Source organism: Aureobasidium melanogenum (genome assembly GCF_000721775.1).
Source record: "Aureobasidium melanogenum CBS 110374 unplaced genomic scaffold scaffold_10, whole genome shotgun sequence".
NCBI lineage: Eukaryota > Fungi > Ascomycota > Dothideomycetes > Dothideales > Saccotheciaceae > Aureobasidium > Aureobasidium melanogenum.
The window spans coordinates 380,677-407,762 of NW_024470062.1; the positions used below are offsets into that span (position 1 = coordinate 380,677).

The window sequence follows — 27,086 nt, forward strand, 5'->3', positions numbered from 1 at the left end:
CCACACCGCCACTAATAGGATTCCTGCAGCTGCACTTTCTGCCTCCGCACACGCTCCGGTTCACGGGCGTGCTGGATGGCGTCGAAGTTTCTGCGGCCACGAGAAGCCGTCGCTTTGGATTGAAATGGCGCGTTGCCGTCGCGCCATCTTCCGCGACTGCTGCATTTCTTGATGCTAGCAACACGTCATGTGCCTCTGTCACGCCCTACACAGCGGAATGCCTGTTGCAAGAACCTTCAAACTCGTTCATGCGCCAGCTCATAACCTGTGTCACGCTCGAGACTGCTGGATATCGTCTCATCTTCCGTGTATCTTCAAGCTTGTTGCAGCATCATCGTTGTTGCGCACAACAGATCAGTGGATAACCTCATGTTGGGAATCTCATGCAGGGTATCCAACGGCCACGGGTCTTTCCCCGTCGACTCCACACGACCCTTATCGACTCACATGCGCCTTCCTCGCTATTGCTCTAGAAACTGGCAGTTCACCGACTTTGATGCTCGGGTAAAGTATGCACCGTTTTGAGACACATTCGATAGTAATTCATCCCGAGGACTACGATTTAAGTCGGCGGTTCCGACAATATTCTCATGAGGGGTATGCATATGCATGTGCTACTGAACCCAGCACCAATTCGCTATTTTCGAGCAGGGTCGATGCTCATGGCAGGCTTTTGCAACCAATCGATCTTTTCTGGGAGGACTGGTCAGATTCATCAGCGGAAGAGGCTGCAGGCGTATGGGCGAGGCTGTCCGACACAGAGCACGATCTCAGGCCAAGCTCGAATCTCGACCGAGAATTCAATGGGTCCTTCCATTGCGCAGAACACTGTCGTATGTGCAGTTGTCAAGTTGCACAATACTCTCAAGAGAAGAGGTAACGAATGGGAGACTGTTCCTGAGTAGTTGCCTGCTGATATAGCGAAGTTGTGCGCTCGATCCTACAGTTGATAATGCTGTGGATCAATGTGAGTGAATGCTTGTAACACCACAGATTGACCCATCGGGAGCCTCGTTTTGGTACCAGAGTCGACACTGTGATTGATGCCTCTTGGCGATTATCAAACTCTCAGTGTGGCTTGGTTTCTCTGAGACGATGTCTGGCTTGAGCTCTGCGCCTGGCTCACGAACAGCGAATCAGCACTTCTGGCTAAAAGCTGTTCAAAGTACCTTTTGCAAGTAAATCACCAATCTGAGCTGATGATATGGGCAACTATTGGTGGATCGCACGGCAGGATCTCTTCAAAAACATGTTTGTTTTGCTATGATCTACTCTGGAAAGACTCTTTGACGTGAACATTTCTGTTTTGGTGAGTGGTAGCGTCTTAAATATGCACTCTTCACCGAGCTGTTTGCTTATCAGGGTAAGCGGAGGCACTAGTTCGAAATCTCAGAGAGGCGTTGCTTCGCCCGAGTCGTCGAGCAAGGCCTCTGGATGTCCTCTGGACAACACATCACGTTTCTTCATGTCGCGCACCAACACAAATCGACCAGGCTCTGACCATACAAGTCGTTTAGAGATACCGCCGGAGTATCACCCGCATAAGATCAAGATACTTGTCCTGTCCTATGTACAGATCTTACGTGGTGCCAGCTGATGGATGAGTTCAGAAACATCCAGTTTCCACCAATCCGAACTCCTTATAGAGAATTGTCGTCTCCTGTCGACACGCGATTATACCACAGAGGTGTATGCGACATATTGCGATCATTGAGCCAGTCTTTTTCACCTTGTTCACAGCTTGGTACTTTAACAGTATAACAAGATGCTGCACTCCTGTTGAGCGCACAATGGCTCACTCTTGCGGATTGTCCAGCATCTCTCTACTACCGAAACAGACATCAATCGATACATGACGATATGCGGAACTCTGTCGACATCTCACCAGTATGCCAAAGGCTATGCTTCGAGTTACCCTCTTCGCACGCTCAAAAATGGTGATGTTGGAAGCCATGAAAACACATTTTTATTTTCATTTTCGTGGGAATCACTTCTTTCGCCAAATGGAGTACACAATGTGACAGTCTTTGGTCAAGATGAGGAAGAGAGTGCTAGTGTGGACTGGATCTGAACCTTTCAAGAAGTGAGAATGCTCGTTGACGTTTTGAGAAAGTGACAGATTTCGTAAGTGAGTCGACGAGGGAGATGTTGCATTCTACTCACTACACTTTCCTTCCCATACGCCTCCTATCTACATCTCCTTTCTACGCTTTCACCTGACTGTCTCATACCACTTAATTCAGTTCCGTACACACCACCATCAGAGCAACAACTTGTCCTTGCCTTATCAACAATGCCACTCGCCGACAAGGAAGCAGAGTTTGAAGATCTTTGGGAGCAGATGGAGGAGCTCACAGAGTCTGGTGACAAGGCAGACAAGAAACTGGCTCGCGCCATTGCAAAACATCTTGTAAGCTACGCCGGATTGCCACGTTCTTACGGCATCCGCGCTCACATGGCGCTGGCCTCGCTTGTGTATGCTCGAGACGTTCTTCGCGATGCTGAGCAGAACAACGCAAAAATCCATGTCATGATCCCATCTAAGCTGCAGGCAGAGCTCCAAATCATCAGAGAAGCGTACAAGAGCAAGGAAACAGAAGCGATGATTGTCATCGACGAAGACGAAGCCGCCGAGGATACCTCAGAATCTCCACGTACAACAACGGCTCAGCTCGGGCTCGGAACCCAGGAAGAGCCTATTGATCTGACCCTCGAGTACGACTCTACACCTTTCGAAAACACTTGCGGCAGATCTCTTGGCGATCCCGCTTGTGATCAAGTCGAAACGAAAGCCCGCTCGGGACTCTCCCTCTGGCCAAGATCTAAGGTGATTACCCTCATACATTAGGGAATCGGACTTTACTGACCATATCTTCAGTATTCATACGCCCGCCCAGAGTACATATCGTCTAAATAACGAAAACAAAGTCATGATGGTCAACAAAACCGACTTGTGTGATGGACATCAGGATCGAAGATGGTACAACATGCTACGACACCAAGTCCAGGAAGTGTCAATCATACACTCAAGCAGAACAACCATATCATCAGACACAGGTGCAAGATGTTCGAATGTCTCTGCTCTGCCCATCTTCGCTAGCTATGACCAGCGAATTTTCAGGTTCAAGGACGGGAAATGCCTGCAGGAGTTTATAGATGCTGGGATTGCACCAACTTCGTGGCGCGAGATGATTGTCAGTATACATAGCTTCGAAGTCAACAAAGTCTCGTCATGAACAATTCTTCATTTCCATGGTTCTAAAAATACAACTAACTTCGAATGTAGCTGTACCTCCATGTTTTGATGTAAATATTTATCACGATACGTCTCTGTTGGGTGACCATTCGAAGGTCTGGCCCGTGTGCGGAAGATCTGGCCAACAGGGTAGAATAAGTTGTGGATGGCGAGCGAATTTGTAACAAGACACCGAGACAATGTTCGCCCTCGAGGAGAATGGTGTCGAAGTTGGCGGGAAAGTGGGATGAGTTGACTGCTCTTATCGTTGCAAGTCCACGGCCTAAGCTTCGTGTCGAAGAAATTCGCAGAACAACGCGACTTCCCACATTTCAACGAACGAAACAAAATCATTTGAGAGTCAAAAGCATCTCTCGATCCTGACATACCATGATGAGACCACCAAAGGTCTCGAGTGGTGCAGGACGTCGTCTCTGCCTGGATAGATGGTTGTTAAACTGGCGACCCTGGCGTGATTGCGATTCAATTGGCGAGTGGACGATCCACAACCCGATCAACAAGAACACTCTTGAAGAACCATAACACCTTGAAAGACTGTTTGGAAATCATCATCTATGCCGCTATCATACTAACACCAAATCCAAGTAGTGCTAGGAAGAGGAAGCTACCCACACAAGCTCCAATGACGATTTTGCGACGTAAGACTTGATCGGTTCGTAGCCTGTTTTGCATAGTACGTCGGTCTTCTCGTCTATCTTTTGTATGGTGCACGCGAGAGATATACCGTTGAAGGACGCGTTCGTCGTCGTCATGTCCCTCCTCGATGACGCTTGTTGTCTCCCAGCGGTCGTCAGTGAACATGGAGTTTATTGGCGGTGTTGGTGCCATCTTGTCGAGCTCGATCTGAAGGCAGCCGGGCGAGCGTGAAAGGAAAAAGGTGTGAGAGATTCATAGAGCTGCAGAAGATGAATACACGAGATGGTTGTCATGAGAATTTGATCAAAACGGTATTATGAGAGAATTATGCCCGGTGTAGTCGCTTACTGGTTCTTCGAGTTTACTTACAGCTCCATGTTGCAACGAGATTCTCAGTATAATGTGCGCAAACCAGGCCAGCTGATGATGTGATGGATCTTAGTGAAACTTACTCCGTTTTTGGGTGGTGTGATGCTTCTGCACGGCGTCCTGCTACTTTTTGCATGTCAAAGATGAAGTCGAAACAAAACAATAAAGACTCGAGCAGATGAGAAGAGTCTATGTGGTAGGCTCTCTGTAGACAGTGTTGACACTGACTATGATCCACTAGCTCTCTACCTGCACGAAAGTGCTCGGTTATGACTACGCTGTGATAGAGAACCCAAACATGTCGATGAACCTTTCAGGCTCTGACGATCGGAGAATTGCGGAATTCCGACTCCTCCTGCGTGTATGGATCTTGTGAACAAAAGAAAGCGGATTGCGCCGAACCCCCTTCTTATCTGTGGAGCTGTATGTCAGGAGAAAGGGTCCAGTCAGGGCATAACCATGTTGAACAGTGATCATAAGCGGAGTCATGAAATCCAGACATGTATAGATTTGATGCGACGCCTGTGACAAGAGACTGACGGATGATCCTACCAGGAAAGCCAACAGAGATAGTTGCCTGAGATGCAATACTGGAGTAGGAGGTTGCTCATGGGTCCGTGTGGATCGAATGTACGGATCACAAGTTCAGCTGGCGAGATAACGCGCAACTTCCTGTTTCAGCGCGATAACCTGTAGCTGTCAATCTCCACCACCGGAAGTGTCGTTCCTCTGAGATACGTTGCTTTCGTTCTTACGGAGTACTAGACTGTGCTTAGTGACAGTGGGTACTGTTATCCAGCAGTTCTCCCGACGCACGTGCTGTTCAAGTGACAGCGATTTGCCAGAATCGGCAGTACCGTAACGAGATGTGGCGCTCAGCTACAGACACGCGTTTTGTTTGGAGGTTGTCACCGCCCTTGTTGTGGATGCTTGAGTGCAATTTAGTGGTCCTTGCGAGCTCCACAGGGTCGCATAAGAAGGAAACATATTGCATGCCGGTCGTCTGATCCGCTAGAATCCCAATATGTTCCGTTATCAGCCTGCAAGTAACGACTTTTAGCCCCCAGATGGGGGATATTAGGGGAACGCCATGAATGATGGATTTTGTCCTCGGCTAGAGTACGGTATTCGGCGAGTGTAAGAGTGTTGTTACAAGCCGAGTTGCCGACTCACGGAAGACATTTCTCTTCGTGATGCCGAGTACCTTTATTCCGCAGTAACCGAGGACAATGGGAAGAAAAGGTCAACCGGCGGATGTGTCCTCTAGCATACCTCCTTTGCTCCAAATTGCTTCCTAAGACCACCTCCTTCTGTGGGGTTGTGCATATACGGAAAGCCGTATCTGGAACCAGTCTATGCATCTTATGGCGTGTTCATGTGATTTGTGGGTGCTTTGAATGGAAGCTATCGCGAATAGTCCGAATCACGCAATCATGGTTCACAGAAAAAAAAAATCATCAAGGCATCAGCATAGATCCCCAACACTATCTGAGCTGCAAGACCACGAATCGTGGAGAGGCTGTGAGAATTCGTTGGGCAGGAGCCCAAACTGTTGCGATGTATCTCGGCGAAACCTGTCGGCGCTCCTATCTTGATTGAGCACGAAGCGATAATCACATGAAAGCAGACTGTCAGCTTCTTGAGCTTGTGGACAAACACAAGGAAGATGGTGCCACTTGTACTTATTAGTGCGCAGCTGGGCATGGGCCCAGAAGTCCACATGGCTTGCAATGTCAAGTGCAGGCCATTGTCACGATGATTGGAGTGCTCCTTTTCCTCTTTCTCTACAGCTGCGTAAGGTTTCGTCCACTAACCGCCTCCATGTCAAGTTGTGGTGGCTTTGCAAGTGTGGGTGAGGCTTGATTTTGGTCTTGGAAACACATGGCAATGCTCGTCGTGGGGTCGGTTCTCCCCACAACATCGACGTGACCTGCAGGAACGCAGGAACATCAAAGAAGTGAGTGAGTGATGCATGGCATGGCAGTCTACTTGCATCTTTATCATTACATAAAGACGTTTTACCTCTCGTCACTGGACACGTCAAATGCCACTTTGTTGAGTCGAACTCGAAGCGAATCGCGTCTGAGATTGCCTAACAACATATTGGTGGGATCTTGAGGCCTGCGTTCAGACCTGTATCTCACTCATAGTCGGGCCGGTGATTGTGTTACGAGCGAGTGTCACAGAGAAAACTCCGGACATAGGGCTGTCCATGTTGAGCCAAGACGAGTAAAAGCCAGTGCTCACAGCTCACAGTGCTCAACCCACCGAGCAAGCGTCTCGAAACATAGGCTCCCACGTCACTGAATCATGGATGTGTCGATGGGGAACCGGGGATTCGAAACCTCTTTGAGAGATGACGACGACGACGAAACCATGGCGTGACGCCGTGAATCCGCCGCGAAAAGAAAATGCAGAAAATGTTTTGCTGAACGCTTCTCTCTCGTTCAAATGTGTTGGGGATGGTTGTACGGCAATGTTTCGGACGCCATGCTATATTCGGTGCGAGAGAGCAAATTTCACTGCCAAGAAGATAACAGAAGACTTTTTCTTTGCGCCCTGCGAACGTTGAGGTGCGCATTGAAGCTGCTGACCAGGAGAAAAAAAACATACCAGAGACAAAGTGGTCCTTGAAAACTCCTAATATCTGTTGGTGGCGCCTTGTGTTTGTGGAGTGGTACAAGTACAATGTTTGGGACCTGCATCAATCCTCTGGCGTTCGGCTCTGGGGCGGCCTTACGGCCACGTGTGTGCAAAGTCTTGTTGGCTGCGAACCAACGCCCAAGGAGCGGAACTCGCTTGAACCGCTCCCCCGATGGCAGCGGCGGATCTAGGCGTTGCAACTGATAATCTCATATCACTGTGTGGAGCCTCGCACCACTGTCATCTGCCGTGCACTGAGCCGGTTGAACCCGATGACAATTTTCCTCCTCTGTGGGCCGAGATACAGTTCGCCATGGAGACTGTGTAATCGAGTCAACTGCCGTCGGAGTAGTTGCTCTTAGCATCTCGAATTTGAAGAGCGTGTGGGGATCGCAATCACACCAAGAGACCAACAATGACTCGATCGAACAGTGGACCTGTAAGTCTGGCCCACCCCCACTCTGGGGCAAGCAAAACCGCATTGATAGACGCTGTGCAAAGCGACTCTACAGCTAACAAGCCATCATGCAGTATCAACAAAACGTTTGAAGCCTCTGAAATTGTGTGATATTCTAGAACCTGAAGTCCTCGAGTGCCGCGAGAACCATGGCCACGGACCCACGGGAAGGCCGCATTGACCCATGGCAATGGTAGAGAAGTGGAGGATGCGCAAATGTGGCTTGCGAGCTCCAGGTTATGGCTCCCTTGGCGTGGAGAACAGGTCGATTTGCCCCGGATCTATGATATGCTATGGAAAGTCAGTTTTGAATGAGGGGTGTGTGCTGTGTTGATCTCGATGGGCGAAAGGAGACGAGCTCTGCGAAGTACGTGCGCGAGCAGTCAGCGATACAGGAGGAGGTAATGGCGTGATGGACGCTTGCGCATCGCTACAGCGATTAGGGATCGAATTACATTTTGTTTTTGCCAAGGTGATTGTACAGCACTGTATCTCTGCAACATCGACCTTCGCAGGGTCCTTGGTGACCAAGTCTAACGAGTGTACACGATGCCCCAGGTTCTGGTGAAGGTCGCATACTCCGGCCCCCACGCCACCCCAGGCTTTAATGAATCACGAAGGGATGTTTTTATCAAGAGAAAGCGACAGGCAGCCATGTGAGTGTACGAGCAATTGAAACGTTCCAACAGTGGAGCGTAATTACCCGTCTGATATGAGGAGGCATGTCGGTTGACTCCTCCACTTGATCCGTGTCTGATTTGGAACGGAATAGGAACAGTTAACGCGCAATGACTTAGGTTTGATGACAATGGGAGTGTGGAAGCATGAGTAACGTCGAAAGGGTCTCGTTCCGTTGTACGAGTTGCGCGTATCGAAGAGACTGATAAGTTGTATTCAAGTCACGCGCAGCATGGAGCAATGTAATTCGCTGTTCCCCGGATGCATCTCCAGGTTGGACTGTTTCACATGCCAGTATCTGGAGATCATACAACAATCTATGCACGCTTTGCGTAGTGCGGCAAAGCAGATGGCTGCAGCCACGAGCGGGTAAATGCTCGGTTGAAGACCAATTAGGATGTAGGTGAGGTATGAGTGGTCGCCATTCCAAGCGTGGAAGGGAGATAGGGCACAGAGATAAGCAGGAACACCTTGCCCAACGTAAGCCTCGTCATGCGACCGTGGGAAGCGCAAATGGAACATTACGATCCATGTGCAAACAGAGGATAAAGCGGATACTTTGTAAACGAGACCTTGAGGTTGGAGTGAGCTCTCCGCTCCACACGTTTCATCTTCCCAGCTTCAGACGAGACGACGATGAGTTCGGGCAGAATGCGGCCAAATTGAGAGAGCTCGGGTTTTGATGAGGCCGGCCTTTCTCTCGCGGGCGCTTGGCGCTGTTGTTAAGCACAAACACAACACGGCCAGGGGCGTAGTGCTATTTCGGGCCTACTGTACCTCTGGGGGGGCGCTTCTATGAGAATTCGAAAAATCTTGTATGTGGGTCCCCACAAAGTCATTTCCGGAGCAGGCCCGTGTCAAGTGCAAAAGATACAAAGAATGCAAGGCGAGGCAGCGCAACGAGAGAGCTTCTCGGCTGCAAAAAGGCCAACGCTTGGAGAGATAACCGTGCAGCATCGTCATAATTGCAGCACAGAAGAGGATGTGAAGGCGCGATCGAAGACGTGCACAAAAGGCATCCCCAACACATGCCACGGGTCGTCACGGGAAAGGTTAAAAAGTCTTGTTTTGTGATAACCGGGCGGGCGCTCCGCAAAACAGACGAGGGTTCGGAACCTACTCGAAAACGACGACAGAGCAGCGATCTCTGGGGGGGGGATGCAGGAGGCATGGTGTGTGGTTGGCTGGCGCCTTGTCCACGGCGGGCTGGTGCTGAGTGTGCGGGTGCAGTGCACAAAAAGGGACAGATGGCACAAGCGGGTGAGGTGGTTTTGGAATAGACAATCGGGGACGGTCGACCGAAGAGCGACCAGCGCTATCTAAAGCCGTGTCGTTCCGACGGCGAGTCTTGTCGGCCCTGGGCCAGCAGCACAGTGCGCTAGTGACTAACGTCGGGCGCGACGAAGGCTGTTGCTTGGCGCCGGTGGATCTTTTCTCAGTCAAAGTTGGAGCGCACCCCACGCCTTTTCCCTTCGTCTGCGTCACGCTCTCGCTATTTAACCAGTTCTCCCGCCCTCTCCCCTCCCGCCTATTCTCCAGATTTTTCACCTTCACGTCGTCAATGCAGCGCACTTCGTCCGGTGTGGATTTCTCCAGCCTCTTGAATCCAGACAACTCTTCCTCGGCCACCCCCCCTTCTCACCCCAGCACTCCCTCGACTTACGTAGACGCCGGTGTCCAGTCTCACCCTTCTATGGCTGCTGCTGCCACTGTGCCCGCCATGGCTGCCAACATGCCCACTCAGGAGCAGACTACTCAGACCCCTCCTCAGCAGGATGTGCGCCCTGACCTGCCGCGTCCTTACAAGTGCCCTCTGTGTGACAAGGCCTTCCACCGCCTCGAGCACCAGACTCGTCACATCCGCACTCACACCGGCGAGAAGCCGCACGCCTGCCAGTTCCCGGGCTGCACAAAGCGCTTCAGCCGTTCCGATGAGCTGACTCGTCATTCGCGCATCCACAACAACCCCAACTCGAGACGTGGCAACAAGCAACATGCCGCCGCCGCTGCTGCAGCTGCCGCTGCCGCCGCCGCCGCTCAAGCCGGAATTATGGATCAGGCCCAGCACCAGGTTATGCAGCAGATGAACCACATGATGCCTCCTCCACCCAAGATGAATACCTTGGCTCACTCGGCGCCCTCGTCTCAGCTCTCATCGCCCAACGTCTCTCCCCCTCATTCTTACGCCAGTGCATACACAAGCAACCCTGGCTCTTACTTGACGCGCAATGTGAGCGGCGATCTCAGCCCCGCTGGCCTTAATCACCCCATGGACATCAACCTCTTGGCCACCGCTGCCTCGCAAGTCGAGCGCGAAAACTCGCTTCCCTCGCATCATCTGGGTCTTGCCAGCAGACACACATATGGCACCCACCCTTACAGCCACCACCCTTACTCGACTGGCCGCCTTCCTTCCCTCTCGGCTTATCACTACGGTTCCAACCCCACTTCTCAGCCCATGTCGCGCTCGCACTCGCACGAGGATGATGACCCTTACTCTCACCGCATGACCAAGAAGTCGCGTCCTGGCTCTCCTCAGTCAACTGCGCCACCATCTCCATCGTTCTCTCACGAGTCTACCTCGCCAACTCCCGACCACACTCCTTTGGCTACTCCTTCTCATTCTCCTCGGCTTCGTCCGCAGTATTTCCATAACGGTGTGCAACTCCCCACACTCCACCACCTCTCCCTCCAGCACCAACCGCCTCCGGCCCTTGCCCCTGTTGAGCCGTCCGCTGACGGTCAACAGCCGTACATTCCGACGCACCACAGCGGCCTACGCATCAGTGAGATCATGGAACGCGAAGACGGAGCTCAACGAAAGCTGCCCATCCCCATGGTGCCGTCAGCCGTCAAAGTCAACGATCTGCTCAATAACACCAACGGCTTTAGCAGCGGCCAGTCCAGTACTACCGGCAGTATAGCTGGCGACAACTCGAATTAAGCACGCCTCGAAATCGTTTGTTTGAAGTCATTGTCAAGGCGTTGGTCTTTTTGGCTATGGCACGATATCACGGCCTGGGTGTTTCGGTCAATTATTCTCGGAGTCTCTGTTATTCTACGTTTTCGGCACGGCGTTTTCACTACCCTATAGACTGGACTGGAGTCGGTTTGATAGTACTATTGAGCGGGAAGAGCGAGGGAGATTCACGAAAAGGGTTCTTGTTGTGGCTACGAGGATACCTGCAATCGGAAAGATTGCATATTGTTTTGTTATTGCTTTCGACAACCCCCAATGACTTCGTTTCTGTTCTGCAATTTTAGCGGCTTTGCTTCTCTACAACTAATGCGGCTGATGATTCGAGCCCAATGGCTCCTTCCTCTAGATAGACGCTTTCTTGCTCTCCCCTTAACACAAGCTTTCGAAATAGACTCATTCTCTGTTTCGCTAAATACACAGGCCATTCAAAACTACGTGCATATCCAAACATTACACTCCGGTTGTCGCCCATTTAGATCATTGCTCTCTCTCCACAGCATTAGCTCCACAAAATCTCCGCACATTCAATCGTCTTGCGCGTCCATGCGGATTCGTATGAGTTGGCTCTCCAGAGTTTCTTATCCACAATCAGTCCACATGCTTGCCCCAGCGTCCTCTAAGCCTCACCACGGGCCCCCTTGCAGAAACGCACCACCGTCCAGAATGAGCGTCTCATCTATTTGTTGGCAGTCGGAGCAATGGATTTGCGTACGAAAGGGCGACTGGGCGCTTAGTGGGCTTACGGGATCGTCGCCTCTCATTTCACTGTCTTGCCTTCTCTGCCAACGGATTGATCCCCCTTCGTGCTGAGTCATTCCTAGCACACAAACGTTCTTGTTGCTGTGCAGCCTTGCTGCTGATTACCCCGACAAGATCGTCACTACACCGAAGTCACGCCATGAAGATCTGCCTGCTGGAGCATTTGCATGAGTGCGCCCTCCTGATCGACGCAGGCAGAGGTCGCTCTGGACACTGACTCTCTCCTCTATCAAACAGAAAGAATGCTGGTCTCACATGTCTACCCCACCCTTTATCGGATGTTGGTGTGTCATGGCATTTTGCAACGACATCAATACGGAAGAGCTATCTTTTCCTTGTGATCAACTACGCCTAGGTCATCTGGTGCTCGCAAGTACTGCCCAAAGCGCACTGTTTTCGGCCAAACTCGGGATCACCTTCAAAATGCATGCACAAAACAGCCTGGCTGGGTGGTGATCGTCGCACATATTTCTTGCTGGCTTATCTTCTGCAGCAAAGCGACAAGAAGGGAATCGTCATTTCCGTGCCAACTATTCCGACCAGAGCTTCCGATCATGCCATTTTCTCAGGTGGTCGGATGGCTTGCAGGTACAAAGTACCTTTGTGCCGAGTTCGAGGTAATCGGAATTGCCAAATCCAGCAAGACCGTCTCCATCTCCAGCTTCCCTTCCTGCGGGGATTCCGGGGAAACAAAGACAATCACAACCTCTTGTCTTGCGCACGACAGGATGATTAGACAGAAAGCTTCGTTACAAGGTCAAGAGACTAGCAATCCGATCTTCCGGCTTTGCTTGACTGCTCTGCCGTAGTCTCATAGTGCTGCTGTACTTCACAGCCGTACTCGTCCGTTCACTTGCAATCGTTGCTTATATACGCGACAAGGACATACTTTCTCGCCCACAGTCGTAGCAACGCCAAACTACTGCATGGCTACCGCCATGAGCGCAACACTACTTTCACCTCCACCGCAACGACACCCTCTGGGCATTCTCAACGAAACTGCCTGCCCACTTGGACTTGCTTGGCATTGTGAAGATAGACGAACCTTAACCCACCAACGTGGTGGACCACCGGGAGATAATTTCACTCCTAGTTTTGCCGTCGTAAAGCGCAGCCAGAACGGCTACGTCATCAGGGACGGTGAGTCGATGCACCTCGATCGATAAACCTATCTGTGATATCAAGTATGGAGAAATGCAATGGCTTAAACCATAAACCTTGTCGGGAAAGTGGACAAGATCAGGAATCTGAATCGTGACAGACGACGTGGGGGTTTCGTTGCCGACCAACAGGATACAGGCAAGCCGTGTACCCGCCACCACTACGTGATCTATTGGCACTATCAGCTCAACGATAGGCTCGAAACCGACGGCTGAATCGATGACTGCGACATCGAGAACACTCTGTCTTGTCCTTAATGGCGGAGCAGCAAGCAAAGACAAGGACTAAACGACCAGAAAAAGAGAACATTATGACATGTTCGCAGAAACAGAGACGTGTCAGCGACTGCGGTACGAGAATGGTACATCCTTCCGAGTACCTGAATTTTTTGATCGCTGCTCCGCACCCTTCTATCTGGGGCCGCTTCTATCCGCGCAAGCCACCTGTCTCTGCCCCTCGATTTCCCCAGGATCAAGGCGTTGAATCAAAGGCAAAACAGACCTCCACCAACCCACAGAGACACGGGTACTTGTTTGAAGTACTTCCTTTTCCCCACCCAAAACCCAGCCTTATGCGCCGCGATGGAACAAAGGAGAAGCTTAGGAGTGCCACACCGGATCCTGGTCTCTTCTAAGTTCTTGCCCTCTGTTTGAGCACATGCTCCCCGCAAGTCTAAGTAGGCGCAAGCTCCGAAAAAGAGCTTCACAAAGTTCTTTGGTCTCGGTGCAATTATCGGTCTTCGGGGACTTGCACCTTTGTTTCGGCTGAACGTCGTGTTCTCGATCAAGAGGATTGAAGGAACGGTTTTAGTTGGACTACACCGCTTCATCTGCCACCTTCCTCTTTGCTTTACCTGTTACCTAAAAGGAACGTGTTTGGATGGGTGCCTGACGAAACCACCAAATGCAGCCGTGCAAGCTCCGATTCGATGGCCAAGCTGGGGCTATGCACGTCTCCATGAAATGCAGGTATGTTAGGCCTGTTGGTTGCCTCGGTTTTGACCGCCTCTTGTCGTCTGTGCCAACAACGACGTATTGAAGACACCCTTCAATGTGACCGTGTGAGTTTGATGTTTCATATGCATTGGATATGAGCAGAAGACACGCGTTCTACGGGGCTGTTCGGGCCTGATGGGCCTAACAGCTCTTGGGACTGGTCCAATTCGATGTATTCTGTAGACCACACTGAGAGTCAGGTGGATGATTGGATACTAGCAAATCTCACATAGAGAGATCACATATATTGGGGACTTTAGGCAGCTGGTTTCCACTCCCTTAGCCTGACCTTTGCACATTTTCCAGCGCGGCATGATGAATTTGTGATTGGGCACTTGCAGTTGCGATAGCGAGATACACACAATACTGGTGTAAGAAGACGTGGATGGTGTGGATGCGCAATCTATGCAAGGTATGCAAGTCATCTGGCCCAATACTACACAGCACGTGGTATTGTGGTTTAGAGACTTGGCTTTCTTATCTCTGTCGACATGTCCAATGTATCTGTATGTCTCAAAAGCGTGTGTGAGCAGCTGAGCTATCATGCCAACCCGCCATAACAGCAGCTGCTTCGAGATTCTGCATCTCACTCTTCCAATCAATATGCACAGTTCTGATGATTGATCATCTGTGGCTTGCACCGCGGGCCGCTGCTGCTTGCATATTGCATGACGAGGTTCTTTGTTGTACACAGTACACGAACTCGTGCTCCCTCCTATCACATGTCAACGATACACGAGCCAACCAACAGTTCTCTCCTTTCTTTCTTCACGTGCCAAACCGGGTGACTCTCTTGTTTGTTTTCCAAACAAGGATTCTCATTTTTGCCTGATTATCCTGAATATGCACTGCGCAACGGGAATAGAAATAAATGCTTAGTCGAAGAATGTTGGATGCATAATGCGGAGAGCGTCGACGTGGGGGCCTGTTGTTGATTTGCCGGAGACTCTTCCTGACCCCTGTGGGGCAAAGTGGTTCGTGAATTTATCCGGTCAATAAGAACTGTTTTGACAGGCTGTGAGCTGGGCGGCTGATAATTGTAGGCAAGAGGCCAGGGGTCGATCTGCCGCAAGGTCGGCTGTGGGGTAAACTGTTGTAAACCAGTTCAATCATCGATGATGATGGTGGCAGGTGTGTCGTCTTCGGGTGCAGCAGTAGCAGCAGCCTCATCGTCTTCGAGCAGCGCAGCTTCATCAATCAGTCCTTCTGCGTCTGCCTCATCTCCATTCAGCCAACCGTACTCATCGCGACCTTCGGCAGTACCATCAGCGATCTCGGCATATGGACGCTTGCGAATCTTGGATGGAGATGACGCGGCAAGTGTGACGACGGGAGCGTCAGCAGTGGAATCTTGATTGACAATGTCCTTGAGGCCGTCCTTGTCGATGGTGTAGGCAACCAATTGGCCCGTCTCTCCCTCATCGGAAAAGGCTACGCCATTGTTCTTCTGCAATCCAATGTACCTCGCGCTCTCGGGATGCTGCTGTTGCTGAGCCCAGCTTCCTAGCTTGAAGTCCCTGAACATGACCAGTCTGTTGGATATGCCAGCTTCCCATTCAGCGCCTCCCATGCCAGGCACCAAGACAGCGCCTAAACCGCTACCAGGACGCACGCGCGTGGCACATCCAGTCGTGACTACAATGGCCATGTCATTAAGCGCAGCCAACCTTTTCAAGGCAGAAATGAGAGTGCCCATGATGCCGTAGCGACGACCGGCAGCCCATCGAGCCGCTTCGGATTTGTGACTCGAAAAGGTGTTTGCGCGGTTGCGAGGGTAGGACACCTCGAAGATGGCATGCAGGTCGTCTATGACCATCAAGGCGGTCCCTGGCGAAGGGAAGGATTGCGGGGGATGCAGAGTAAGAGCTAGCAAATGAGCAACGGTGGGTGTCGATAAATTGTGGAAACGCTGCAGTCTGGTATCCTGGTCGGGCTCGGAGCCATGGGCGAATGGGTTTGCAGCGAGGAAATCATTCAGTCTAGACTTTGCAAAAGCTGTTGTCGCATCTGATCTTGTGTCAGGCGGCGGCTCAACAAGTTGTGCGGCGAAGAGTTAAGGAAGACACACCTACCCAGACGACGGAGCTGCCATTATTCAAGGCGTGGGTTGCGGTTTGCAAGCTGCAAGTCAATCAGCGTCGGGCGGCAGTGGCAGCAGCCGTCAGACTCACGCAAGAGAAGTCTTGCCCGAGCCGGAGGGACCCCAGATCTCGGTGATGGTACCACGGCCGAGTCCGCCGGTTTTGGTGGCGCCGAGGATGGCATTGAGTTGGTCAAGGCCGGTGGATATAGTTCGAGGACCGCGGGACTGTAGACTGAGGAGAGCTTCTGAGGCTGAGACGGTGGGAAGGCGATCTGACAGAGAGTCAGACTCGGTATGCGGGCAGTTGGTAGATACGCGACCTACGGGAAGATGGCGGCAGGCCTCGCGCAGTGCTACAAGGAGCGGATGGCGGTGGGAGCGACACGGCAGGTTCAGACATGTTGATGGCGCGTCCGACAGCCACAGGCCATGGGGAGATGAAGCTGTTAGGATATAAAAAAGCTACCCGAGTATGTTCTGGCCATATCCAATTATTGTAGCAGGAAGACAGACAGCGTCAAGGAGCGCGACTGCTAACGACCGTCCCTATCGATTACGGCTCGGACTCGCCGGTTCGGTAAGAAGACTCCCGCGTCTTCACATGACTCTTATATCCATCAATCGCTCCTCCCTGCTCCGGAGATACCAAAACCACTTTGCAAAGCCAAGTAATATTTTATGCGCATCTGACACACCATTGCGCTTCGAATTGTCGCAATTGTGTCGTCGTCTGTACAGATCTGCCCAACTCTCTACTGCTTTTGTATAATGCTATACGCCATGGGTGGCCAAACCGCCCTCGGCCTCGCCGAAACTCTTCGCGGCCCGCTCCACATGATTTGCTTCAGCTTTGCCCTGAGGTCTACACTCAAAAATACCACCACTCCTTTTCGTACTTGAATATCTCGAGGTAGTTCGCGTTGCTTCCTTTGCTCGTCTGAAACTGTACGATACGATGCTGTGTTTTCTCGTCTCTGTTTCGCCTCTTCGTCTTTCTCGTTTCACTTCTTGAGCCCTCTCTACTCCTTCTACACTTCTTCGACGTTACTTACCATTGCATACGCTCAAAGCCAACCAAATAATGGAAGCCCTCTTGCATAGTGGCGCATCTGCCCTAATCATTCTTCTGCTCGCTATCTTTGTTGCTTCTCTCTTCATCTTCAGCTCCTACTTTCAGAGAGAACTCGAGGCTGAGTCAACGGTGCCAGGATGTCGTCGCTTTGGTCTTACCGGAAAGAGCAACATGGCCGATCAGTATTCACCTGAACACAATGGAGAAACCCTGACATCTGCGGCTGCGTGCAAGATCAAGGCGCTCTTCATATACCCAATCAAGTCCTGCAAGCCTGTGGAAATCGAACACGACGACGTCATTCTAACTGGACTGCGCTATGATCGCCAATTCTGTTTCGCCCAGCTCAAGACAGAAGAGGCGGAGAAGGATGAGGGAGATCTCAGCGTCAGCACCAAATGGATCCACAACTGGAAGTTCATCACACAGCGCAACGTTCCTCGATTGAGCCAGGTAGACGTCAAAGTCTGGATACCAGATCCGTCATCTCCTTCATACTCCCCAGACGCGGAATGGGTCAAATCGAATGGTTGTGTCATTTGTTCGTTTGCTTTCACCCCGGAATGGTCTTGGAATCTGGACGGCCTGAAGACCGCATGGTCACTTCTCAAGACCAAGATTGCTCAACGCGATATCAGAGCGGAGCCTCGCCTCACCTTCAAGCTCCCCATTGCCCCTGACGAGAAGAGGTCACAAAGGTACAGTCGAGAGGTCATGAAGATTTGGAAGTGCTCACCTACGGCCATCAACATCACGTCCGAGATACCACCAGATACACTGGCGAAGTTGAAATACTTCCTCGGTGTCTCCAATCCTCTTGCTTTGTTCATGGCAGACCCTCTCAACCATCGTCAAGTGTTTAGGAATGCACCTACGGCTGAAGAGGCTGGCTATCAACCTGGCGTGGGCTTTGCTGATGCTGTAAGTTGCCTCAATCCCTGGCGTCGAGTAACCAGTGCTGATATTGTCCATAGTATCCACTGTCGATAATGGGTGTTGCCTCTGTTCAAAAGGTCTCAAAGACGATCAAAAACTTACCAACCCCTCACCTCGACGCCCTCCGCTTCCGCGCGAACATTTACTGTATGTACTTTTCCTAGTCCCCAATCAGCATCGAACCCCATTTGACAAACCATTAGTGACCGGCATCCCACCCTTCGCCGAAGACGACTGGAAAGTTATTCGATCAGGAAACCTGGACTACCACGTCAGCTGCCGCACAACACGTTGCGATCTCCCCAACGTCGATCCTGACACTGGCATCAAAGACCGCGCAGAGCCTTACAAGACCCTCAAGCAGACAAGAGGAAACATCGACAAGGGCGCTGGCGCTCATCCAGTGTTGGGTATGCAGATGGTACCTTTGCTCAAGGACGCCAAAGGTAGTGAGGAGATTCGAGTGGGAGCAGAGATGAAAGTCGTCAAGACTGGCGAGCACTTCTACATCAGGTTGTTCCAAGATTAAAATTAATAAAAGTTGTTGATTTCCCAAGATTCATGTTCTATGTGCACTCCCGCATACACATCTTTTCCCTCTGATCACATATTTCCCGGTAGCAGAACATAACACAGCTTGCTGGTTGGGGCTGGGTTCGCGATACGGAGTGGGAATGGGAAAGGAGTCAGGATCAGGATAGATAACAAGTCGTGATGGGGTTCGGGAAGGGCCAACACAACCTCGTGAGCATGTATACAATGGTCGCCCATAGTGCCCACAGACAGGACACTTATAACAAGCCCTGCTAGACTTGATTCCAGACGCACGAGAATCAACAGGGCGTGATCTATTGGAGTGTGGGTAAGCAAGCTCATAGATGTGATTTTGGTCGGATATTCTTTGATCGGGTGGACTTTGGTCGGAAGTAGTTGATGATTTGCGACAAGAGGTTTCTCAACGGAGAGTACAGCACGAAATGGAGGATCATGCCAGGCCAGCCCTCGAAACCAAACCATTCTGTTGCAAGAAGTTTTGATCTGTTCGTCAGGTCTTCTGAGTTGCTCGATGACTTGCAATCACTTGTTTCACTCTCCGAGTCCACAGCAAAGTCTTGTTCGGAAAATTCTGAAGCTGGCTCTAGTGTTTGTGCTCTTGATTGTGTATCGTCCGTATCGTCCGTATTGAAAACAGCTTCCTCCTGGATGGTCTGCCGCAGTCAGTCTAGATCTTCAACCAGACGAGACACCAGCCTGTGCCAGATCACTGTCCAAATTCTCTAGCTCTGTGTCAAAGTCTTCGCCAACGAGCATTCAAGTCGACTTGCTCATGTCGCTGTTGATCGAATCGTCTTTGTGGCCAATCAAATCGTTGTTCTGTTGGGTACGAGACGAAGCAAGAGGTGAGTTAGAAGCAGCAATCTAACCTTCCATCGTATGATCCAAGGTCTCGATCGATCAAGTCTATAGTAGACTCGATGGCCGTTAGCAGGCAGGTCATTAGATCGGGTATAAAAAGAAAGCCGATTTCACAAGATGGAACATGAATTCATACAGTTCGGTTCTAAGAAGCGTGCGAAGAACCGCAATAATGACCGAAAATTGATTCGTTTTAGGAAAAGCCAGCGAAAGAGCTGATGCAGCACGTAATTGGAAATCTGATCAGAGAGACTGGAGGCAAATTGCACGTGCTCAGTCTGATAGGGGTGTAAGCTGAAGGACAATGGAGGAAAGAGACTGGTCTTTCGAAAGAAGCCTAGAAGGTTGTATTCAAAAGCAAACCAGATGTTTGTTGTATAGCAAATAAAGATGTGATAGTGATAGAGTTCAAGTGGGGGTGGGGGTGGGCGATTAATCGTCCAGGAACAAGGGTCATCGACGGCAGGCTGTGCCGCAATCAAGACCCAGAAGGTCTTACCGAATGCGGAGGGCAGAGCCGCAGAGACAGGAACGACATGTCCATCAAGATATACAAGATGGTTGAGAGCCAGGTTCATTTTCCATCAAGCAGAACAAGCGCATAGAAATCAGGAAGTATACGACCTTTCGGGAAAAGGTCCCGTCGAGGATTGATGCATGAACGAGGTTTTTCCTTGTTCGAGACCGTTTGAGGGATACGCTATGGTCCTCGCCATTGATAACGACATCTTTGTCAGATTATCTATTGGAATGTAGGGTCTCGATTTAGCGTTGCTTGATCAATGAGAAATGTCGGTCAAGACGATTGGCTTTCTCGTCGTCGAGAGGGTCCAAACATTAGCTCGAGGGATATCCGTAAATCGATTTGTCGCATGGCACAGCCTGAACGTCCACGCAAGTCAGAGCGACGCTGATGATGAATTGAACGTTCGGGCACTAAAAGAGGAAGGAACATTCAGAACCTTGTTGAATTCTGTCGAGCATTTATCAACAACAATTCTCTCTTTGTTCCTAGATCACCTATGCTCTCTGATCACCTCTGTCCCACGTTTGTAACAGACCAACCTGCAGCCATCCTTTCGAAATCGACATCCCTTGCATGTGCCGGAGTCTGAAAGACAACTCCGCATCAGCCGTATCTCTTTCTTGTCACGCGACTTATAACGTCGATATCTGCTTGTGTCACAACTTTCACCTACCTTTGCGACATACAACTCGGTCATGTCTACTATGGACACCACGACCGCAAATCTGACGATGACGACTGAGCCTCCATGGAGTAGCACTCCAGCATGGAAGTTGCCTGGCTGGGCTGAGCCGTTGGTACGGATGGACGCACTGATAGACAAACAGCAAGCTAACACTGAACTTTGCAGATGGTTGTAGCAATCCTCTTCAGCGCCATGATCATGACAAGAAAGAAGAGATTCCGAGTATTTGGACGAAAGCCTAGGATTTACAAGTCAGTTCTGGACGGCGAGGACGCTGCTCGCTCAACAGACGAGCTTCTGGTTCACGAGGAACGCAATGAGATCGACACACAAAATCCCATGGCTGCAACCAAGTACTCGCCCAAGACGCGCAGATTGCTCGGTCTCACTTTCAGAACACCCAACACCTCGAGGTTCAAGAACAACGTCCACAGTCGAGTGCTACAGCGCTTTCCCTTCCTGTTGGAGATGTTCTACTGGGTCATCAATTACGCCTTCTACCGTATGACAGCCATTCTGTCACAGAGAATCTTCGCTGGCAAAGGCATTTGGACAGTAGCTGAGAACCATGGGCTTGCTATCTTGAAGTTTGAGCAACATGGATTTCTCAGCTTTCTGTTTCCTTATGAGCTGAATGTGCAACAGTGGTTCATGCAGAACCACCAGGATGCATTAAGTTTGTTGAACAAGGTGTACGCATTGATACACATACCTGGTACGGTTGGCTTCATCGCATGGTATTACTACGTTGCGCCGTCGCATTCCGTCTTCGCGACAGTGCGCCGGACCATGAATCTGACCAACTTCATGGCTTTCACAACGTACATCTTCTATCCCTGCATGCCCCCGAGGCTGTTACCAAAGGAGTATGGCTTCTTGGATACAGTCAGACATGATGATGCGCAGTCAGTGTGGATGAGCGGCAAATATGTGAACAGCCTCGCAGCCATGCCGAGTATGCACTTTGGATATGCATTCTGCGTCGGGTGCACCATGATATACCATTCAGGGGTGTTCCGCAGAAAGCTAGAGCATGGCGAGATGAGCAAGGGTTGGGCATGGGAGTTGTTCTACCTCATTCTTGGAGTTGGATACCCGATGTTGATCTTGACGGCCGTCATAGCGACAGCTAATCACTACTTCCTGGATGCTTTGGTGGCGACGGGGTACGTGTTGGCTGCCTTCATGAGCAACAGAGTGTTTTGCGTGTTCGTCCCTCTGGAGGATTGGTTGTTCTGGACCATTCGCGCGGAGAGGCCTGTTCCCAGTACGGGTGAGAGGTTCAAAGAAGTAGATTATCGCTTGTAAATTCGTCTTTGATGGTTGTCGAATCTATGTTGTCGTGTTGTGTTTTGTAATAGGCATGTAATAGGCAGCCTTTGAACTGGAGACTGAGATGCTTCGAGCTCGGCCCAAATGGAAGGACGAGCCGGCGCAAGTCTGTCGGTTGCTGGCGCGCGCGACACCTTCACAACTTCACTTAGCATCAGCTCATCGTCCACTCAATCGCTTTTCGACGTATCTTTTCGCATCCGCTCTCTCAATTACAGCTCTTTCAGCAATTCACATACTAGATCCTTACAATGGCCGAACCTGAAGTCGTCATTGACGCCAGCGAGAACAACACTCCTGCACCCACTCAGAGCCAGGACGTCGACATGGGTGGCCAGGACGAGAGCACTCAACCCGACAACAGTGCCGAGCCGACCACTGAGCAGCAGGACGTCGAGCCTAGCGGTCTCGAGAACATTGAGCCAGATTTCCCTGCCCGCGTCACTTTCTTAGAGTGAGGATCGCGAACACCACGCGTCGAGCTCCGAGTACTGATTCGACGCGACAGCTACCTCAAATCACCAATCATTGAGCTCTCGGTGGGCAAGGACGATGATGTTACTGTTCTGCATGCGCACCAGCGTCTACTGGAGCAAAGTCCCCTCTTGGAGGAGAAGATCGCTGCTTTTGGCGATGCTAAGAACGTAAGACCATTTGCGACTCAACTACCCTTTCTGTCGCAATGCTAACCATACATCTAGCGTCGTATTGAGCTCCCCGAGGAGGACCTGACCGCAACTGCCTGTTTCCTCGAATTCCTCTACAAGAACGACTACTTCCCCACCCTCAGCGGTTCCTCCCTCGAAACAGACCCCGAGATCCCTGTCCCGGATATTGAAGGCATGGCCCTTCTACGACACGCCCGCGTCTACACACTAGCCCAGCGCTTCGGCGTACCCGCCCTGGCAACCCTCGCCCACAAAAAGATCCACCTCACACAAAGTACCGCCCGCGGCGAAATCGAATACGCACGCTACGTCTACGGCCACACCGAGACCACAGACGAGAGCATCCGTAAGCCTGTCGCTGCCTTCTGGGCAACACGGTCACATGTCTTGCGCCACGAGGCCGAAAAAGAGTTCCGCAGCATGTGTCTCGAGTTCCCGCAATTCGGTTTCGATGTTCTTAGTCTGGTGCTGGATAACCAGGAGAAGAGAACTGCGAGATCAGAAACTACTATTGGTGGTGGTCGCAAGAGACCGCGTGTCAGCGCTGTGTAGAACGCGGCTGCTGCTTCTGATGATACTGCGTCTCCGGCTCCTGAGAAGCGCTTGAGGATTCAAGGATTCCATTGAAAGGGTTATTCCTTACCTCTACTCGCGCTGTCTCCCAGAGCCTTACCTTCGATCTTTCTCCGCCCTCGATCGATCTGGAATTTGGATGATGGCTCCATTCGCCTGGCATGATGAGGCAGAGATGGATTGAAATCGATTATCCTTTGCTTGCTTTGCTGATCATAAAAGCGCATACCTTCTTGTAGCTTACCCTTTTCATTTCCGCATTGAATACCCTTTCCTCACATACCAAGACACCACGGACGAAACAGACAGGACATGATCTTGGATCGTCCAATATATAATAACTCTTCAGACGTTCAAACTTCTCTCAGATGGTGAGGGCTGCTATGAGAACAAATGTCTCTTATGTGTTTGTCCAAAAAGTGGTCTAATGTTACAAAATTATATGTATATTCTACAAGAAGTGAAAAAGGAGAAATCCTTCTGAAATACTTTTACTCTTCCTATTCGATTCATGAGATGAGAGTTTTCAGATGTGCTTTAAGCACCACCGCCCATCATGCGTCTTAGACGAACACTCAAGGGTTCTTCTTCAGGGGCTTTTGACTCTTCGGCCTTGACCTCTTGTGTCGCAGACTCGGATGACGCTTGTGTGTCTTTCTGTGCAGACATGTCTTGCTCTATCGTGTTCGTGCTCGAGGTCGGCGGCTGTTCGCTGGCAGGTGTAACACCATGCTCCACATCAGCATCAAAAATCCTGGTTTGTGATTCCGGCCTTTCAATTGCGATGGTCTCTGGCGCGGATCCTTCAACCGCTGCAACTTCTTGCACTCGAGGGTCTTGGTCATTGTCCATCTCGACACCCTGTTCTTGCTTCGCGACCTTTTCCATTGTTGATGGCTCCCTGTCATTGGCGACCTCTGCTTGCATTGCCTCTTCCTCGGCAGCACTTTGTGTATCGTCTATCGAGAAAGCATTATTGCGGTCTTGCTTGAATTCGTCTGTTGTCGGGCGATACGTAGCACGATCGTGTTCCTTGCCCAAACTCGTAGGCTTGGTGGTGTCCAACTGCCGTCGGCGAGACTTGGTACTTGTGTCACGGATAAGACTCATATCGCGGTGAACATCTGGCTCTTTCACGGAATGCTTTGCAAGAACGTTGATCGCCTTTACTGAAGCATGCGCGAGGTTTTCCACAACCGTATCATCTCCACCATCGTCCAGGCGCTTGCCGCTGTAACGCAAGCTGAGTTCAAGGCGACGCCCACCCGTCACGCCCGCCTCAGTGCTTTGGAGGGTCGCAACGCAGCCTGGCCCGAGCACTTTGAGATCGTACCGCCGTAGCTCATTATGCTCGAAGCCAGCGAAAAGGTATTTGGCGACAACTGTCTGGCCTCGAATGACTTTTCTGGAGTCGTCAGGAATCTCGACGCTGTCAGGATCATGTTGCGGGCTGTCTAAAAGTGATTCACTTCTGGCACCAATAGACATTTGCGGAACAGGTATTTGCAGAGCTGGGGGAGCACGTAGTGAGGTGTCGTTCGCCATACTTTCAAATATTGCTTCAACGAATGACCTGATTCTTGGATCCTTGGCGGGCCATTTTGAGACCAGTGACTGTTCACGCTCGAAGCGCAAATCAGCAGGATGAGAGGGCAAATTCAGCTGTACAGCTTCAGTGGTCATGACGGCGCGCATATCTCTAAGGACGATACGCTTGCCATCAGGAAGTAAAGCAGACATGCGCATATCGTCTTCTAGTGGTTGGGTAGAATCTTTGATGTAGAACCGTAACTGCACAGCAGGCAAAGTAGCAGAAGCCAAGATGCCTGTCTGCTCAAGAGGAGAAGGAATGAGGTGAGCTGTGAGCTCAGTACGTTCGGGAGGAGTTTTAGTCCACGAGCCTTTGCGGGTACCAGTGGACAAAAGTCCGATAAGACCGGGAACTTGGAAAGAAAAAATCTGCTTGGGATGTGTTGCCGGTTCCTCGAGACTCGAAGATAGACGACCAAGACCAGGATAGATATCTTTGTTTTGTAGATCATGCAATGACAGGCCGACACGTGCCCTCCAGAGGTTCCAGCCAGGATTCTGCGGCCAGATTGAAGACTCTATTTCAGGTGCATCTTCCTTTGAAGCATTTTGACAAGATTTCATGAGGGCAACGGCTTCCTCAATGATGGGACTGTGACTTTGCAGACCTGGGATTGGTGCGTGCTTGTAAGTCTTTTCCGCAGAGTGCTCATGATCCAGGAGAGTCGGTTCGGTACCAGACTGCTTGACCCAGGGTGACGCAGTAACCCAACGACCAAGTTGCCGGTGCTTGGCATGAGAAGGCAAATTCTTCGTGCTTATGAGGGCTTCGAGTCGACAGTCGTCGGCCTCGTGCGAATCGTAGAGGTGCGTGACTCTGGACTGCGAATTTGAGGGCAAGAGAGCGATAAGTAGACGATGAGCATCGTTGATGGCGACATCGACGAAACTAGCAATGCGGAGGCGCTTGCCATCGACATCGTAGTGGATGTAGGTCCTCGTCAGAGCCATGATGTTGGTTAGTTGAGCAGGGGTCAATATGTCCCGTAGCGTGAAGCCTGAAGGATTTCCTTGTAGGACGGCATGAAATGTTTCGAGGTCGATATCAGCGCTCCTGGCAGGAGCATAAGCTTCGGTCAAGACGTGGGCGATGGCCTCAGCCTCAGCTCTTGGGCCTACGATTCGAATGACGCGTTCGGCTTGATGCAATTGAAATCGCGAGTTTCTGTAGAATTTGGAGCTCTCGAGCAGAGGTTTCAAGGTCTGAGAGTTCTTTGTGAGCAGCAGACCAAACTGCATAGGTGATAGCAGAAACTCCATCTCGCCGATGCCAGCTTGCTCCTCTTCGATACCAAGAGCCCAAGCATTGCGCAGGATAGATTCTATCACATCGTCTTTGTTGTTCATCTTACGGCCGATTGACATAGAGAAGTCGACCATGGGCAGGCGTTTGGTCATAGAAGTGGTACCGGCATGCCAGGCGGTGCGTTTGAGGTTCTGTAATTCATTGATTGTGCTGCTGATTTCGGTAGACGCAGACTCGTTTGACTCAGTCAGGACACGACGAAACTTATTTGGCTTGGACGAAGCAGGCTTAGCAGGGGCAGTCTTTTGCACCAAGTAGCCTCTCAATTGGCTCATGGTATAGCCTTTGTTCAGAGCGGCAAAGTTTTGACGAAACTCATCCTCGGTGAGGACATGAATGCCCTCATCAGGTCTCAAGGCGTCGATGGACTCGAATACTTCGGCTAGCCTAGGGCGAAGAGCTCTTCTGCCCGACATGTTCTCAATGTCGCGGCCGGTCAGAGCAGGCGGCTTGGGCTTAGTACTTTCGGCATGATGAGTGGGTTTATTATCAGACTCCAGAGACTTCTTTTGTGGACGAGGCTCGTGTAAGTCACGCAGGACAATGACTTCGGAAGATTGACCTAGACTAGCAATGGACAAGGATTCGGACGACTCGACACGCCTCTGGCCGCCCTTTTTGCCTCGAATCTTGCCATGGCTACCGTGAGTACGGATGACTCTCAGACGCGAAGGTTGTGGGGTTTGTTGCTGCTCAGGGGAAGGCGCAGATGTCGAGGCAGGAAAATCCTGAGTTGGAAGGGGCGATTCATCGGTGGACTGGTAACGACGGTGGTGGATCCTTTGGAGCACAAGGCGCAGATTGCATCGCAGACATGTCGATGCGTCCCTGGCTGACGACGGACGTAACATCAAGACAGACAGTCTACACGCGACCAAGGCAGCATCGCCGTCTACAATTTCCAGAAGCACGATGCTCGGAATCTGTAATCTTGGCGCTACGATTGATGGAAGCCTATCTTATCG

General features: G+C 51.0%; 9 protein-coding genes across 9 annotated transcripts; 6 read left to right on the forward strand and 3 right to left on the reverse strand.

Annotated features, from left to right (window-relative positions):
- Nucleotides 1-2,293: 2,293 nt before the first annotated feature.
- M437DRAFT_66044 (uncharacterized protein) lies at nt 2,294-2,917 on the forward strand (the record flags this gene model as incomplete). The annotated part of the gene is made up of 2 exons (XM_041024676.1): nt 2,294-2,827; nt 2,879-2,917. The coding sequence occupies 2 exons, from the start codon at nt 2,294-2,296 to the stop codon at nt 2,915-2,917; spliced, it is 573 nt and encodes a 190-aa protein (XP_040879821.1).
- Nucleotides 2,918-3,244: 327 nt separating this feature from the next.
- M437DRAFT_66045 (uncharacterized protein) lies at nt 3,245-4,084 on the reverse strand (the record flags this gene model as incomplete). Its single annotated transcript, XM_041024677.1, has 3 exons — nt 3,245-3,556; nt 3,625-3,790; nt 3,981-4,084. The coding sequence occupies 3 exons, from the start codon at nt 4,082-4,084 to the stop codon at nt 3,245-3,247; spliced, it is 582 nt and encodes a 193-aa protein (XP_040879822.1).
- A 5,648-nt stretch (nt 4,085-9,732) lies between these two features.
- On the forward strand, nt 9,733-10,983 carry M437DRAFT_48209 (uncharacterized protein; the record flags this gene model as incomplete). The annotated part of the gene is made up of 2 exons (XM_041021614.1): nt 9,733-10,110; nt 10,189-10,983. The coding sequence occupies 2 exons, from the start codon at nt 9,733-9,735 to the stop codon at nt 10,981-10,983; spliced, it is 1,173 nt and encodes a 390-aa protein (XP_040879823.1).
- A 1,721-nt stretch (nt 10,984-12,704) lies between these two features.
- M437DRAFT_66047 (uncharacterized protein) lies at nt 12,705-13,154 on the forward strand (the record flags this gene model as incomplete). The annotated part of the gene is made up of 2 exons (XM_041024678.1): nt 12,705-12,918; nt 13,009-13,154. The coding sequence occupies 2 exons, from the start codon at nt 12,705-12,707 to the stop codon at nt 13,152-13,154; spliced, it is 360 nt and encodes a 119-aa protein (XP_040879824.1).
- Nucleotides 13,155-15,039: 1,885 nt separating this feature from the next.
- M437DRAFT_66048 (P-loop containing nucleoside triphosphate hydrolase protein) lies at nt 15,040-16,417 on the reverse strand (the record flags this gene model as incomplete). The annotated part of the gene is made up of 4 exons (XM_041024679.1): nt 15,040-15,941; nt 16,003-16,055; nt 16,106-16,242; nt 16,307-16,417. 4 exons carry the CDS (start codon nt 16,415-16,417, stop codon nt 15,040-15,042), a joined length of 1,203 nt encoding a protein of 400 aa, XP_040879825.1.
- A 681-nt stretch (nt 16,418-17,098) lies between these two features.
- M437DRAFT_48671 (MOSC-domain-containing protein) lies at nt 17,099-18,554 on the forward strand (the record flags this gene model as incomplete). The annotated part of the gene is made up of 3 exons (XM_041021704.1): nt 17,099-18,010; nt 18,064-18,172; nt 18,229-18,554. The coding sequence occupies 3 exons, from the start codon at nt 17,099-17,101 to the stop codon at nt 18,552-18,554; spliced, it is 1,347 nt and encodes a 448-aa protein (XP_040879826.1).
- A 2,117-nt stretch (nt 18,555-20,671) lies between these two features.
- On the forward strand, nt 20,672-21,960 carry M437DRAFT_75334 (uncharacterized protein; the record flags this gene model as incomplete). Its single annotated transcript, XM_041026405.1, has 2 exons — nt 20,672-20,764; nt 20,818-21,960. The coding sequence occupies 2 exons, from the start codon at nt 20,672-20,674 to the stop codon at nt 21,958-21,960; spliced, it is 1,236 nt and encodes a 411-aa protein (XP_040879827.1).
- A 350-nt stretch (nt 21,961-22,310) lies between these two features.
- On the forward strand, nt 22,311-23,204 carry M437DRAFT_48396 (uncharacterized protein; the record flags this gene model as incomplete). Its single annotated transcript, XM_041021653.1, has 3 exons — nt 22,311-22,438; nt 22,493-22,628; nt 22,686-23,204. The coding sequence occupies 3 exons, from the start codon at nt 22,311-22,313 to the stop codon at nt 23,202-23,204; spliced, it is 783 nt and encodes a 260-aa protein (XP_040879828.1).
- Nucleotides 23,205-23,762: 558 nt separating this feature from the next.
- M437DRAFT_66051 (uncharacterized protein) lies at nt 23,763-26,972 on the reverse strand (the record flags this gene model as incomplete). The annotated part of the gene is made up of 1 exon (XM_041024680.1): nt 23,763-26,972. The coding sequence occupies one exon, from the start codon at nt 26,970-26,972 to the stop codon at nt 23,763-23,765; it is 3,210 nt and encodes a 1,069-aa protein (XP_040879829.1).
- Between the last annotated feature and the right edge of the window lie 114 nt (nt 26,973-27,086).